At 36.1% G+C, this 12,620-nt stretch overlaps 1 protein-coding gene across 8 annotated transcripts in view; it reads right to left on the minus strand.

Annotated features, from left to right (window-relative positions):
• The window catches only part of sdk1a (sidekick cell adhesion molecule 1a), a 534,279-nt gene that overhangs the window by 162,377 nt on the left and 359,282 nt on the right, over nucleotides 1-12,620 (minus strand). For all 8 annotated transcript variants that reach the window (XR_012401153.1, XR_012401152.1, XR_012401155.1 and 5 more), the window contains 3 exons: nucleotides 8,730-8,897; nucleotides 6,604-6,706; nucleotides 3,736-3,909 (listed from right to left, as the gene is read on the minus strand). Coding sequence is in view for 4 of the 8 variants with exons in the window: in XM_073944925.1 (XP_073801026.1) it covers nucleotides 3,736-3,909; nucleotides 6,604-6,706; nucleotides 8,730-8,897 (445 nt within the window). In the remaining 4 variants the exon portion in view is untranslated. The remainder of the gene's footprint in view (nucleotides 1-3,735; nucleotides 3,910-6,603; nucleotides 6,707-8,729; nucleotides 8,898-12,620) is intronic.

The raw sequence follows: 12,620 nt of genomic DNA on the forward strand, positions 1-12,620 counted from the left end.
GCTTCAAGCCTGAACTATTAAACTCCCTGTCTTTCACTGACTAAAAACGTAATTTCCGTTATATCTAATGAACGTAAACAAGCTGTTGTTGTGCTTTAGTAATATATAGGATATAAGACTATCCATTCCCAGACTGCGCAAGAGTGTGCAGAGTGGGTCACATCGAGTACAGCACTCATCTGATTGGCTGAAAGGTTTATGAATATGTGCACGTAAATTGTTTTTGTGAAATAAATTAATAATTTATACACGCAAATTTGGTATTATGCACATGAATTTGGCTACACATGTGTACATCTTGTCTTTTGTGTAAATTTCTGTTGAGTCTTTTCTTTTTCAATAAAATAAATCCTAATAAATAGTGATAAAAACTAACACTTTAAAATAATGGTCTATTAATGTTAATTATTGAATTTATTAACATGGACGAAAAATTTGTACTGCATGTGTTATAGCTTTGTTAACATTAAGTAGCGTTATTTAAGCTAAATAACATTAGTTCATGTTAACTCACGATGCATTAACCAATGTTAACAAGCACAACTTTGGATTTTAATACTGCATAAGTTAAAGTTGAACTATGATTAATAAACACTTTTATTAGAAGATTATTCATACTTAATGTTAATAAATACACTAACATTAACTAATGAACCATTATTCTAAAGTGTTACCATAAAAACAGACAATTACTAATTGTGTAAAGTCACTGCAGCTGCTGTTAGAAGCCCTGGTTCCCATAGAAACAGTCAGAGATGAGCTACACATGTGCATTGGCTTTATTAATGTGAAATATACAATTTTAAATTCGATCCGAGCATAAGGAACAACATTTACGGGAAATGTCAGATGTTGTTGCTGATTTGAGTCATGTCATTTAAATGTGATTTTGGCAAGCAGATTTCTACATGAGATTTCAGTATTTCCCTATTTATGTAGATAAGATCTTGCTTGATTGAAATAGCTTTATGGGAGTGTTGCAAATAAGGCAGCGGAGGGAAATGACTTTGCTTGTGTTCAAAACTGTTTGGCCTGCTGGTAAAAAACCCTTTAAAGTAGCTACACGTAAGACTGTTCAAGGATGTATATGTATATATGTATGTGCACATACATTTTTAATTACCAATTAGTGAACGGCTTGTAACAAACTTAAACATAAAAGCAAGACCTTCTTCAGTTTTCCAGGTTGTCTATTTTTATGCAGAGGACATGGGGCATTTTTGTAAGCAAAATCAAAAAGATGTGATGTTTTGTGCTTTAATGAAAGCCTTGCTTCTTTTCTATGACATGAAAATGAAAGCTTAAAGGGATAGTTCACCCAAAAAAAGAAATTTATCTCACCATTAACTGGTTTTAAAGTTCTTGTGAATTTAAAAGAAAGTTTTTTAGGTGCTAGTATCAGTATGTTAGTCTTAAGGATATCTATAAGCTAGTGTGCTTCAAAACAGTGACAACATTTAAAGATCGAAACATCCAAAGCTTCCGGTTTTTCACTTCCACCTAAATGGGTCAACAACTTTAATGATCATCACCTCATATTTGCTTACAGTTCCTCATTAAATCTTCTGACCTATAATATGCTCAATATATACTACCCGACAAAAATCTTTTCGTCAATCCCAGTTGTAAGAGCAACAAATAACTTGACGTCTAGTTGATGATTTGGAAAAGTGGCAGAAGATAGATTTTTCAGATGAATCATCAGTTTAACTGCATCCCTCACATCACAAATACTGCAGAAGACCTATTGGAACCCACATGGGCCCAAGATTCTCATAGAAATCAGTCAAGTTTGGTGAAGGAAAAATCATGGTTTGGGGTTACATTTAGTATGGAGGCATGCAAGAGATCTGCCGAATGGATGGCAACATCAACAGCCAGAAGTATCAAGACATCTGTGCTTCCCATCACATTACAATCCACATAAGAGGGCAAACTCTTCAGCAGGACAGCGCTCCTTCTCATTCTTCAGCCTCCACATCAAAGTTCCTGGAAGCAAAGAGGCGCTCCAGGATTGGGCAGCCAAGTCACCAGACATAAACATTATTGGGCATTTCTGGGATAAGATAAAGGAGGAGGCATTGAAGATGAATCCAAAGACTCCTGATGAACTCTGGGAGTCCTGCAAGAAGGCATTCTTTGCCTTTCCAGATTACTTCATTAATAGGTTATTAGAGTCATTGCAGAGATGTATGGATGCAGTCCTCCAAGCTCATGGGAGTCATACACAATATTAATGCTTTTACTGCACAATGACTTTATATTCTATACTGGACTTTATTTCCTTTAAGTGACAAGACTTGGTCAAAGCAAAGTCAGACCTTACTTTACTAATCAAATCAAGGCATGTTCATTTTTATTTTGGTAAAATAAGCGTAATCTAAAGGCCTTTGCCTTTCATATAAGCCACTTCTGATACCAAATGATCAACTAGAAGTCAAGTTATTATTTGACGTTCCTAAAAGTTGGATAGGTGACAAGACTTTTGGCAGGTAGTGTAGTATCTGACATGCCCCATCCTCTTCAAGACGGTTCTCTTTTTCTTTTTACTCAATGTGCTTGAGCTTAACTACTATCACTGGCAAAGCCAAAAGCATCTGGATGCAGCCTTTATAATGCAAGCTAAGATTGCATCGCTCAGCTGTGCAATGTCAGACACAATGCACTCAAATGGAGCGAGTGACGTCACTGCGAGGGGGGTTAGGGTTAGGGGTGGGGTTAGGTGAGTCCATTAAAAAGCATTGGATGCAGCTCAGATTGCACTGCACCATGTCTGCATCCAAACCCCTCTCGGCAAAGCACTGATTAAAGCACTATTGGCTGTTTTTTGAAAGGGAAGGTGCTACTCTAAGTCCCTCTCTTTCGTCATGTTTCAATTGAGATTACATAAAAAATGCACATTTCAAAGCATTTCACGAGAACTTTAACCCTTTATGAGTTTCCTTTTTTTCTGTTGAATACAACTGAATACATTATGAAGAATGCTGGCTGATGGAACTCATTGACTTCCATAATATACATAAGGTCAGTGGATGCTACCTACTGTAGCAGCATTCTTCAAAATAATTCATTTTGTGTTCAACAGGAGAAAGAAATAGGTTTTGAACAAGTGAAGGGAGAATAAATGATCACAGAGATTTTATTTTAGGCTGAACTATCCCTATAATCAATGTTCAGGACGATATTAAAATAGTCATGCCATCAGAAATTTAGACAAAAACTCCAGAAGATAATGCTAAATCCATAGAAACTAGGATTTCCAAATAAATACGATCTTTCTTCCCATCACTGCAGTAATAGCAGTGTTGTAGACTGTATAATTAGCACAATTGCTGAAACATTATAGCTAAAGTTATCATTATAGCTGTCATCCTACATCTCAATGATCTTTCTGTCTGTGTTATTTCTTTTCCCCGTCAGCCGATAGTCATAAACCTGACAGTTTAGAAAAGAAGAATAATACCTCACCTCAACAAGCCCCATGATTTGAGGCATCATTTATAACTACAACAGAACCGGTGTGGAACGAGTAGCAAGACAAAGTTGAACGCTTAGGGTTAAAGGTTTTCGAGAGCCAGCATATATTCTGCTCTTGGCTTACTGTACGTCCTCACACTTCAAAAGCTGGCGGGTGAAAAATGAAGCGCTACATGCATCTGGAAGGTGACACGCATCTATCAGCGTGCCGCATTAGTCAGCCTAATGCTCGCTATGAAGGCAAGCCAAGTCACTTACATGACCTCCAGACGAGCCTCCTTGGATTCGTTGCCGGCCTCAGAGATGACATCACAGGTATAGTTGCCGATGTCCCCGGACCAGGTTTGACTGATGTGCAGGGAGCCCTCCTGCAGGCTGATACGCCCCCCTCTGGAGTGGCTCACTAACTCCTCATCCTTTTTCCACACGTACCTGCCAAGCGAAGGAGACGGTGAGCGGAAGAGAACTCTATCACAGTCAAACTGACACAGGGGGAGTGCAGAACACAGCGCTGCCTCATTACGCCCATATCCAGCATATTAGCTCGGAATTAACTGTACAGCACTGCGGATCGAGCTTTGAATCAACTTCAAGGCCCATGAGCTGACATGTTGGATTAACATTACAATCAAAGTGCGTGTGGAGCTGTGAGCTCTGATGTGGATTTTGTCATTGAATGAAACTAATACAAAAAATAAAAAGCAATTGCAACTTCGGACTATTTATCGTTATCCTAAATTTATTTTATTTATCTTGAATCCACATTTTATCAGACAAGTTTATTTTTCACAATAATTTTTTTTACTATTTTTGATAACTAGTTTTCATTAATTTAGTCATTACACTCAAAATGTTTCACAATTCTGCATTTTTCCACATAAAATATACAAATTTGGAGTTTGTTTCACATTTCTGACTTTTTCCAGTTTAAGTCAGATTTTACATCTCACCATTTTGTAATCTTTCATTTGAATTTTGAGTTTATGTACCAAAGTTCTGCCTTTTTTCCTCAGAATTCTGAGTTCAAGGCTTTTAATTTAACTTTTGTTGTGTTTTAAAGAAATACATTTGCTAACACCGCTGTACAAATTCTGCCCTTTTTACTCATATACATTTCAGCTTTTCTGTCATGAACAAATATTTATGGCAATGTTGATGTATTTGATCTTGGCGGTATAGACCTGCTATGCTGCTGCTTTGAATATTATGGCAGAGCAAGTATCAAGACCTGCCACCAGGGGCGCTGCTGGCTGCCATGTGCCCTATGACATGTTTCTTTTGTCGCAGAAGAAGGTACAGGAGGGAAAAAAATAATAAAAAATAGGAGGGGGTGTAGTGAACAGTGGCCGGGGCTGGGCTTTGGGTCGTTTGTGCCCCTAATACTATCCCTGATCGCTGGAGCCCAAACAGCGTGGGCCCTTATAGAATCTGCCAGCATATATACAGACATGACATCTGAGAATATAACACGCTGCTGCTGCAAAGATAGTATATATATGTAAACCCTTTAAATTTACAAAGTTAAATTTACATAGAGTTTACATAATATATAGTTTTACTTTTTCCTCAAAATTTTGAGTTTCATATCTCACAGTTCTACCATTTTGAGTACATGTAGACTTTCAAGGTTTTTTTTTAATTTGTTAACATCTCTGTAAAAATTTTGCCTTTTTTACTCTAAATTCTGAACATTTCAGTTCTTTCTTTAGGATTTTCAGTTTTTTTATCATACAATTCTGCCATTTTTCCTCTGAATTCTGAGCTGTGCACATTTTTTTGGATTAACTTGAAGGCTTGTGAGACGATGCTTTCAATTAAGAATACAATCAAGGTTTAAAGTTTTTTTTGTTATGGAATAAAAATAAATAAAAAAGTTAATTACGACTAACCTCACAAATCTGAATTCCTTTCTCATAATCCTAAATTGCAATTTTATCATTTTTAATCTTCATCCTGCAATTCTGATTAAATTTGAATGCATATTTATTTCCCTTAACCATTTTTTCACAACCATTTCACATTTTTCACAATTCATTTACATTAATTTACTCATTCGCGACTAAACTGAAAATAGTTTCACAAAGTCTCACAGTTCTGCCTTTTTTTATCTCTGAATTGAGTTTGTTTCACCATTCAGATTAATTTAATCTGAAATCTTATTTAATTTCTGTATTTTTCTCAGATTTGATAATTATTTGTTTACATTTCAGAACTCAGATTTTTTTAAATTCTGCCTTTAAACTCTAACATTTTTTTTTTACTTCAAATTCTGAGTTTATATAGAATATAGTTCTGCTTTTTCCTCAAAATTTTGAGTTTCATCTCACAATTCTGCCACTTTGAGGTAATGTACTAAAATTTCAGTTTTTTTTAAATTTGCTAACATTTCTGTACAAATTCTGCCTTTTTTACTCTAAATTCTGAACATTTCAGCTTTTTCTTCTGGATTTGGAGTTTTTTTTTCATCTAACAAGTCTGCAATTTATCCTCTGAATTTTGAGCTGTGCAAATTTTTCTTTGCATCAACCTAAAGGCCTGTGAGATGAAACATTAAATTAACAATACAGTCAAAGTTGTAAGTTGTTTTCGTGATGGAATAAAAATAAATAAAAATAGAAAAAGGATTTTCAAGAATAATAATATATTCATTCTCAATATACTCATATACTCAATAATAATTTACTCATTCGTGACTAAATTGAAAATAGTTTCACAAAGTCTCACAGTTCTGCCTTTTTTATCTCTGAATTTTGAGTTTATGTTTCACCATTCAGATCATTTTTTCTGTGAATATGCCTTATATTTCAGCTTTTTTTCTCAGAATTATTATTATTTTTTGTGTATAAAAACTGGAATTCAGATTTCATAAAATTCTGCCTTTATACTCTAAATTCTGAGTTAAATTATTTACAAACTATATATTTCAGCTTTTTCTATTAATTTTGAGTTTCATATATCACAAACCAGAACTTTGAGTTTTGCAAGTTTCCTCAGAATTTAAAGTAGGACTTTAAATCAAAATCCGAGGCCTGTGGGCTAACATGCTGAATAAACATTTCAATTTTAGCACATGTGGATCTCTTGGCTCTGATGTGGAAACGGGACTCCTTGTTTGTCGTCACGTACCTCACCCCTACACGCGGATCGTGAGTTGCGCCGCACTCCAAAATGGCCGTGGTCCCTTTGATGACACGTCTGTCCGTGGGTGGGCTGGATATGGATGTGCGACCTTGGAGAAAACACAACAGCGTTAATTCTGCACGAGTTCAACATTTCCAAGAAGCAAGCCGCTACGCTTCAGTGTCTCGCAGCCTCTTCACACGTCAACAGCCGAATGCATTTCCCTCCCGCTGAGACAATGCCAGGACTTTACATGCGCTGATCAGCGTGTAATAACAAGTCTGGATGCTGCAGATATCACCTCGCGAGGCTGCGCTGAGAAACTGCTTTTCATAGAACACTTTATCACGTTCTGCTCTGAATTATTTATCTATTTAAGCAAAGGAGGGTTTGTTGTTTTGCCTTTTGGCCAGTTCAGAATGACACATTTTTGCACTGAATTAGTGGTGGTTTCTTTACAATGATTTTTCATGATGATATGTTTGAATTGATTATTATTACTGTGTTAAATCATATTAATATTACCACTTAACAAGTACATTTGCATGAAAATGTGAGGGGTCTTGCTTGCATAAGCAAAACGTATTGCCTTATGCTAAATTGATGTTGATGGTTCTAAGTGATTTTTAATGCATTTCTCTGAAGTTGCCATGGCTTTAAATCCACAAATTCCCTTCATTAAGTGTATAAAGTATGTTTATAGTATAGTTATAGTTCACACTCAAATAATTTTTGCTATTTGTTTAAACTATTTATTTAAAATGAGCTGACCTTAATTGTTTTATGTTCAATTAACTTAAAACTAACAAGTCAACTTAATTCCTTCATGTTGTCCCAACACAGATTGCTCGTATGGAACCCAGCATTTGTTTTACAGTGTGGCTTTAGTTTGATTAAATCTAATGTGATTGCTCTGTTAGTGCAGTTCATTTCAATAAAGGTATTGCCATCCAAATCTTGGTGTGCACCAAACAACTGGACTAAGACCGTGAATAGGTGACCACATTGCATTGCACAATGCATTTAAACACAGACCCAAATATTGACTTCAACTTCCAACCCAGGCTCATTTTGAATATGTACCCCTATATTCATTTCTGGAGAGTGCCAAATATGTCCCAAGAGCTATTTTTTTGCAGTTTTGATTTTTGTTCTCGTGTAAATGTACCAGAGGCCGCTGTCGACTGACTGATAGATTGACCGGTAGACTGACCCACCCTCCTCCTTCCCTTAACCCAACCGATAGTGTTTTCAAAAGCACTGATTGACCCGCCCACCCACTTTCCTAAACCCAACAAGTCTCATTGTTGTCAAAAGCATTCCAGAAATAAAATCAGGACAGCCTGATTTTTACTACGTTTCCAGATTTGACTACATTTACCCTGCAATTTACTTGTTTGTTTTATTTTTTGGCTTTGTCTTACCTGCTTTCTGGAACCATTCTTCGCCAGACTCGAATGGCTTGACGAGCCACTGGACAAACAGGTAAAAGCGGAAAAGCTGTCCATACAGAGGTAAGCAGTCAGCTGGTAAATGCGAAAAGGAACGGCTTCATACTGCTCTGTAGAGTTCATTTTAAAGACGAAATACAGCCATACGTTCCTTTGGCCACATAATTCTTGATCTTCAGAAAAGTATATAGGGCTACGTTTTCAGAATGAGCCTACGTTGTCAACTTCTTATCTCCCAATTTCTCCTCATTTAAAGTTTAGGTCTCATAATTATGGTTTTAACATCTTAGAATTCATATTAAATTCCCTCTGCATTCTGTGTTTACATCTCACAAATATATCTTTATTCCTCTGAAATTTGAATTGTCTTGACATTCTTATTTATTTAATTCCAATAACTTTCTGCCTCAACTGTTTATGTCTCAAAACTAACCACCCATCCCCCCCCCCCCCCCCCCCCCCCCACCAAAAAAAATAGTGATTTCATCACAATTTTAACTTTTTCTATCTGAATTCTGAGAATTTCATGACTGAGCTAAAAATGAGAAACATAAGCTAGGAACTGCAATAAAAAAGCCATAATTTCCAGATTAAACTAGATTGTCATGCCATCTTTCCTCTCTCAAGTGTAAATGCAGATTGTGTCTTGTAAATATTGTTAGCAGATGTGTTTTCTCTTACTCCAGACAGTGAGGGAGGCACTGGCATTGATCGCTCCTTCTGAGTTAGCGGCGTAGCAGGTGTAATTCCCCGTGTCCTGCAGCACCACCGGTTGAATCTGCAGACCGCCAGACTCCAGCAGGGTGAAACGTGGAATCTGCACTGAACCGCTGGCCAGGATCTGAGTATCTGTTTTGCATACACAGGCAAACAAACCCACACAGACACACACACACAGCTAAATCTAGCCTCTGCTTCCATATAAAGAATTAATGCAACATCACTATGCATGGTGTCGGAGATTGGGATGATTTTATTACAAAGCTTAAAGGTTTCCCAGAGGAAAATCCTCTGTAGCTTGTTAGGGGACGCTATTATATATGCAGCTTCATAATTGGGAATGCTATGGAAACGACTTCATGAATATAGCCAAAAAACATTTGTAGAATATAATGGAAGTTTTTTTTGTTACTCTTGCATGAAATTATCTTCTGTGCTGCCAATCGGCTGCAACAAAGACATCTTAATGGCTTTCTGTAAAGCACAAAACACACAGCCTCATACATCAATGTATGCCTCTGCCGCAGTAACAAAGCTGGCTATAATAAGTAAAATATAGCACTAGTGAACGCAGGAAAACAGCAGGGATGAGATGCACCCGTGCTAATACTGACATTACATTTACACATCGATTCTGATGATGGAGACTACATTGATGATGACAGCATGGCTGAAAAGTATGGGTGTACTATGTACAAAGATATTTTGTTTAGTAAAGCAATGCATTGATACAAATGCACTTGAAAAAGTTTCTATAAACGTTATAGAACATTTTATACAGTACAGAATATAATATATAGAACAACACTTTCACATTGTGTGTGTTATAATTTTCTTTACATTAGAGTTACTAGAGCAAATAGGCACTGTTAGCACAAACTGTAAAAAAAGTTTGAACTAAAGTTTTGGATCAGTAAGATTATTAATCTGATTATTATGTTGATGATACCTACTATTATAATGATGTTCTCACTTATTTGTTTGCTTATTTGTGGTTGAAATAAATTTAAAAAATCAGCAAGAGTGCATTAAATAGATCAAAAGAACAAATAAGTATAACACCCCCCACCAAAAAAACTAAATAAAAATTACTGATGAATCATTAAGCTGACCAGCGGGCACACAACATATTAAGATGTTAATAATACGTTAGATTTAGGTCATGACGCAAGATGACCAAAAATCAATGTTTAGCCAGTGTCTCAGGACAACATTATTTTGATGTTCAATAATGACGTCAAATGACGTTAATATTTGGTTGATATGGCGAGATTCGGCCCAACAAAACATATTTTTGAATCACTATCATTGTTGTGCAGTCACATACACACTTGTGGTTTTGACCCTCACCTACTGGACATTTAAGGTACTGTTTTATATATTCGGGTTACTTTCAGTTTCTCTCAGTGTGTGGTCGAGAGTAACGCACATGCAGATTATTTTTGGGGCTGATTTAAATGTTAAAATATATGTCCTAAGGGTTTCATTTTTACTAAAGCTATGTTTTTGAAAATATTCAGGGGTTGTTTGATTATAATTGGTTGTATACCACCAGTATTTTGTTGTGCAAACACATGTTCATGGCATACACGTTATGCTAGTGGTGTAAATATAAATTTTTTTGCTAATATTCAGTTCAAAAGGTTTCATTAATAGATTTTCTCATAGATGGTATCATTAATTTAGATTTGTTGGCAAAAAAAGAATGATATTGTGAAGAACAATTGCCAGTAAAGTCGCTAAAGTTACCCAAATTGCACTCTGCTGTCTTAGGCTATCTGTTAAACTTTTGGTTAAGCAACACTTGTTTGGGACAGAATAATAATTATTATTATGCCTATTATTACATTGTAGTATTTTCATAGCAATTTAAACTACCCCTTCAATATGTAAAACAAGAAACAAAGAGAAGGAGGTTTGATACTCTGGGGAAGAATGTCTGAGTGCATCAATTACATCAGGTTTCCACAAAATGTTAAAACAGCCCTCCTATGAATTGTCAGTCACTGATATGGCCCCCGCCAATTTGGGTTTGGGGACTCTGTCTTAAATGAACCTTATATTGATGTCAAATATTGACATTTATTTGTTAGGTATGACAAACAAAATCCAACGTCTGATAGATGTCATAGTGGTAATGTCTACAAAACATCAAGCTGTAACATCATTAAACTTGATATTTGGTTGATTTTAGGTTGTGTTGGAAAGTGACCAAAATCCAATGTCAAACCAACAACTTAAACCAACCTCATATTGCGTTCTGTGCCTGCTGGGTGCTTTCAACAATACTATGGCTGGTATGCATAAAATAGCTTTGTTAACAAAACCCCATTTTGTGTCAGGTATTGTATAGCTTCCATTAGCATCAAACTACAAAAGACAATCTAAGATTAATCCTATGACTTTACTCAAAATGTACTGTTTGTGCCTACCCCAAATTGCTAAAATAAGCTAATCACTAAACCTTTTTAAAATTAAAAAACCCCAAATCACATTAAAATCTAATAAAAGCATAGACTGCTGAAATGATGTTTTGTTAGCTTCATGTTTTGAAACATCAAATGATCTCATGTGTCAAAACAGCGACAACAGAGGTGAAAACACACTAACACAGTGTTGGAAGCTGTTAAAGCCCATCAGATCCCATAAATCAGTGGCAAGTAAATAGAAATAGTGTTTTGGTATGATGGAATATTAAGTAAATGTGTAAATATACCCAACTACTAGGCCTAATGCTGGCAGAGGTGATCCTAGTATCTCTGGGGCCCTAAGCAAAGTTGACAGTAATGTTCTAGTCGATAAGTACTGAATGCTGGTTATAAAACACGAACTGGACAAGTATTCAATCAGATGGAACATTAACATTTAAGAAACTGTGATGAACAGGTATCTGTACTCTTGTACTTCTAGTTTCCATCACACTGTGTAAATGTGCATTTTAAAGTATCTCATGAGAAAAAAAGTGATGGAAAAACTAATTTGGAAAATTCTTACAGTACTTGAGGTGGTTTAGGTTAATGTGAATAATGGGACAAGCAAAAACATTTACCAACTGAACTCTAATGTAGATAACATTACACCCATGTGACTAATCAGCTGTCTCTCTCTATTATGCTAACATTGTTTACTGTTGGTTACTAGGTTACCAATACTACAGTTAGCTGCTCTAACAACACACTTAGGCTGCTTCCGAAACCACATACTTCCATTATAGTATGCTAAAATCAGTATGCGAGCTGAGTAGTATGTCTGAATTCATAGAATTCGAAAATCCGTATGTGAGAAGTACCTGGATGACTTAATACTTCCGGCGAGATTCCGAAGTGCCCATCCCATGCACACTGCACTATCCCATGATGCCCGCGAGAGAATTCATGAATGGGAGTGAAGCGACGCAACGGACGCAGGTAGGTCACATGAGGCGGATGTAGTACATTCAAATTCCATTCACACTTCTCACATTCATACGGTACAGAAGGTACTTTTCTAATGGCTGAGTAGTACATTCACATTCAAATGCAGTCCCTACTGAGTACTAGGCGGTTTAGGATGCAGCCCTAGTTATCATTTGATTTTTTTTTCTTTTATGCAAACTTCACTTGAAGTTAGGATAGAAACATCTACTGTGTCAGACTCATTGATCATGTTTCGAGCCTACCCAGGGTTTCTACAGGTTTCATCAAGTCAAATTTAAGACTTTTAAAGACGTATTTAGGACCTTTTTAAGACCTTAATGAATGGAATTTCAGACTTACACAAGGCTAAACACAAAAGATTTTTTTTTATGGTCAAGATAAAACCTTATAAAAGCATTAAAAACAAATGTTATTGTAAGGAAGATAATTAAACCAA

Source organism: Danio rerio, chromosome 3 (assembly GCF_049306965.1).
Source record: "Danio rerio strain Tuebingen ecotype United States chromosome 3, GRCz12tu, whole genome shotgun sequence".
Lineage (NCBI taxonomy): Eukaryota > Metazoa > Chordata > Actinopteri > Cypriniformes > Danionidae > Danio > Danio rerio.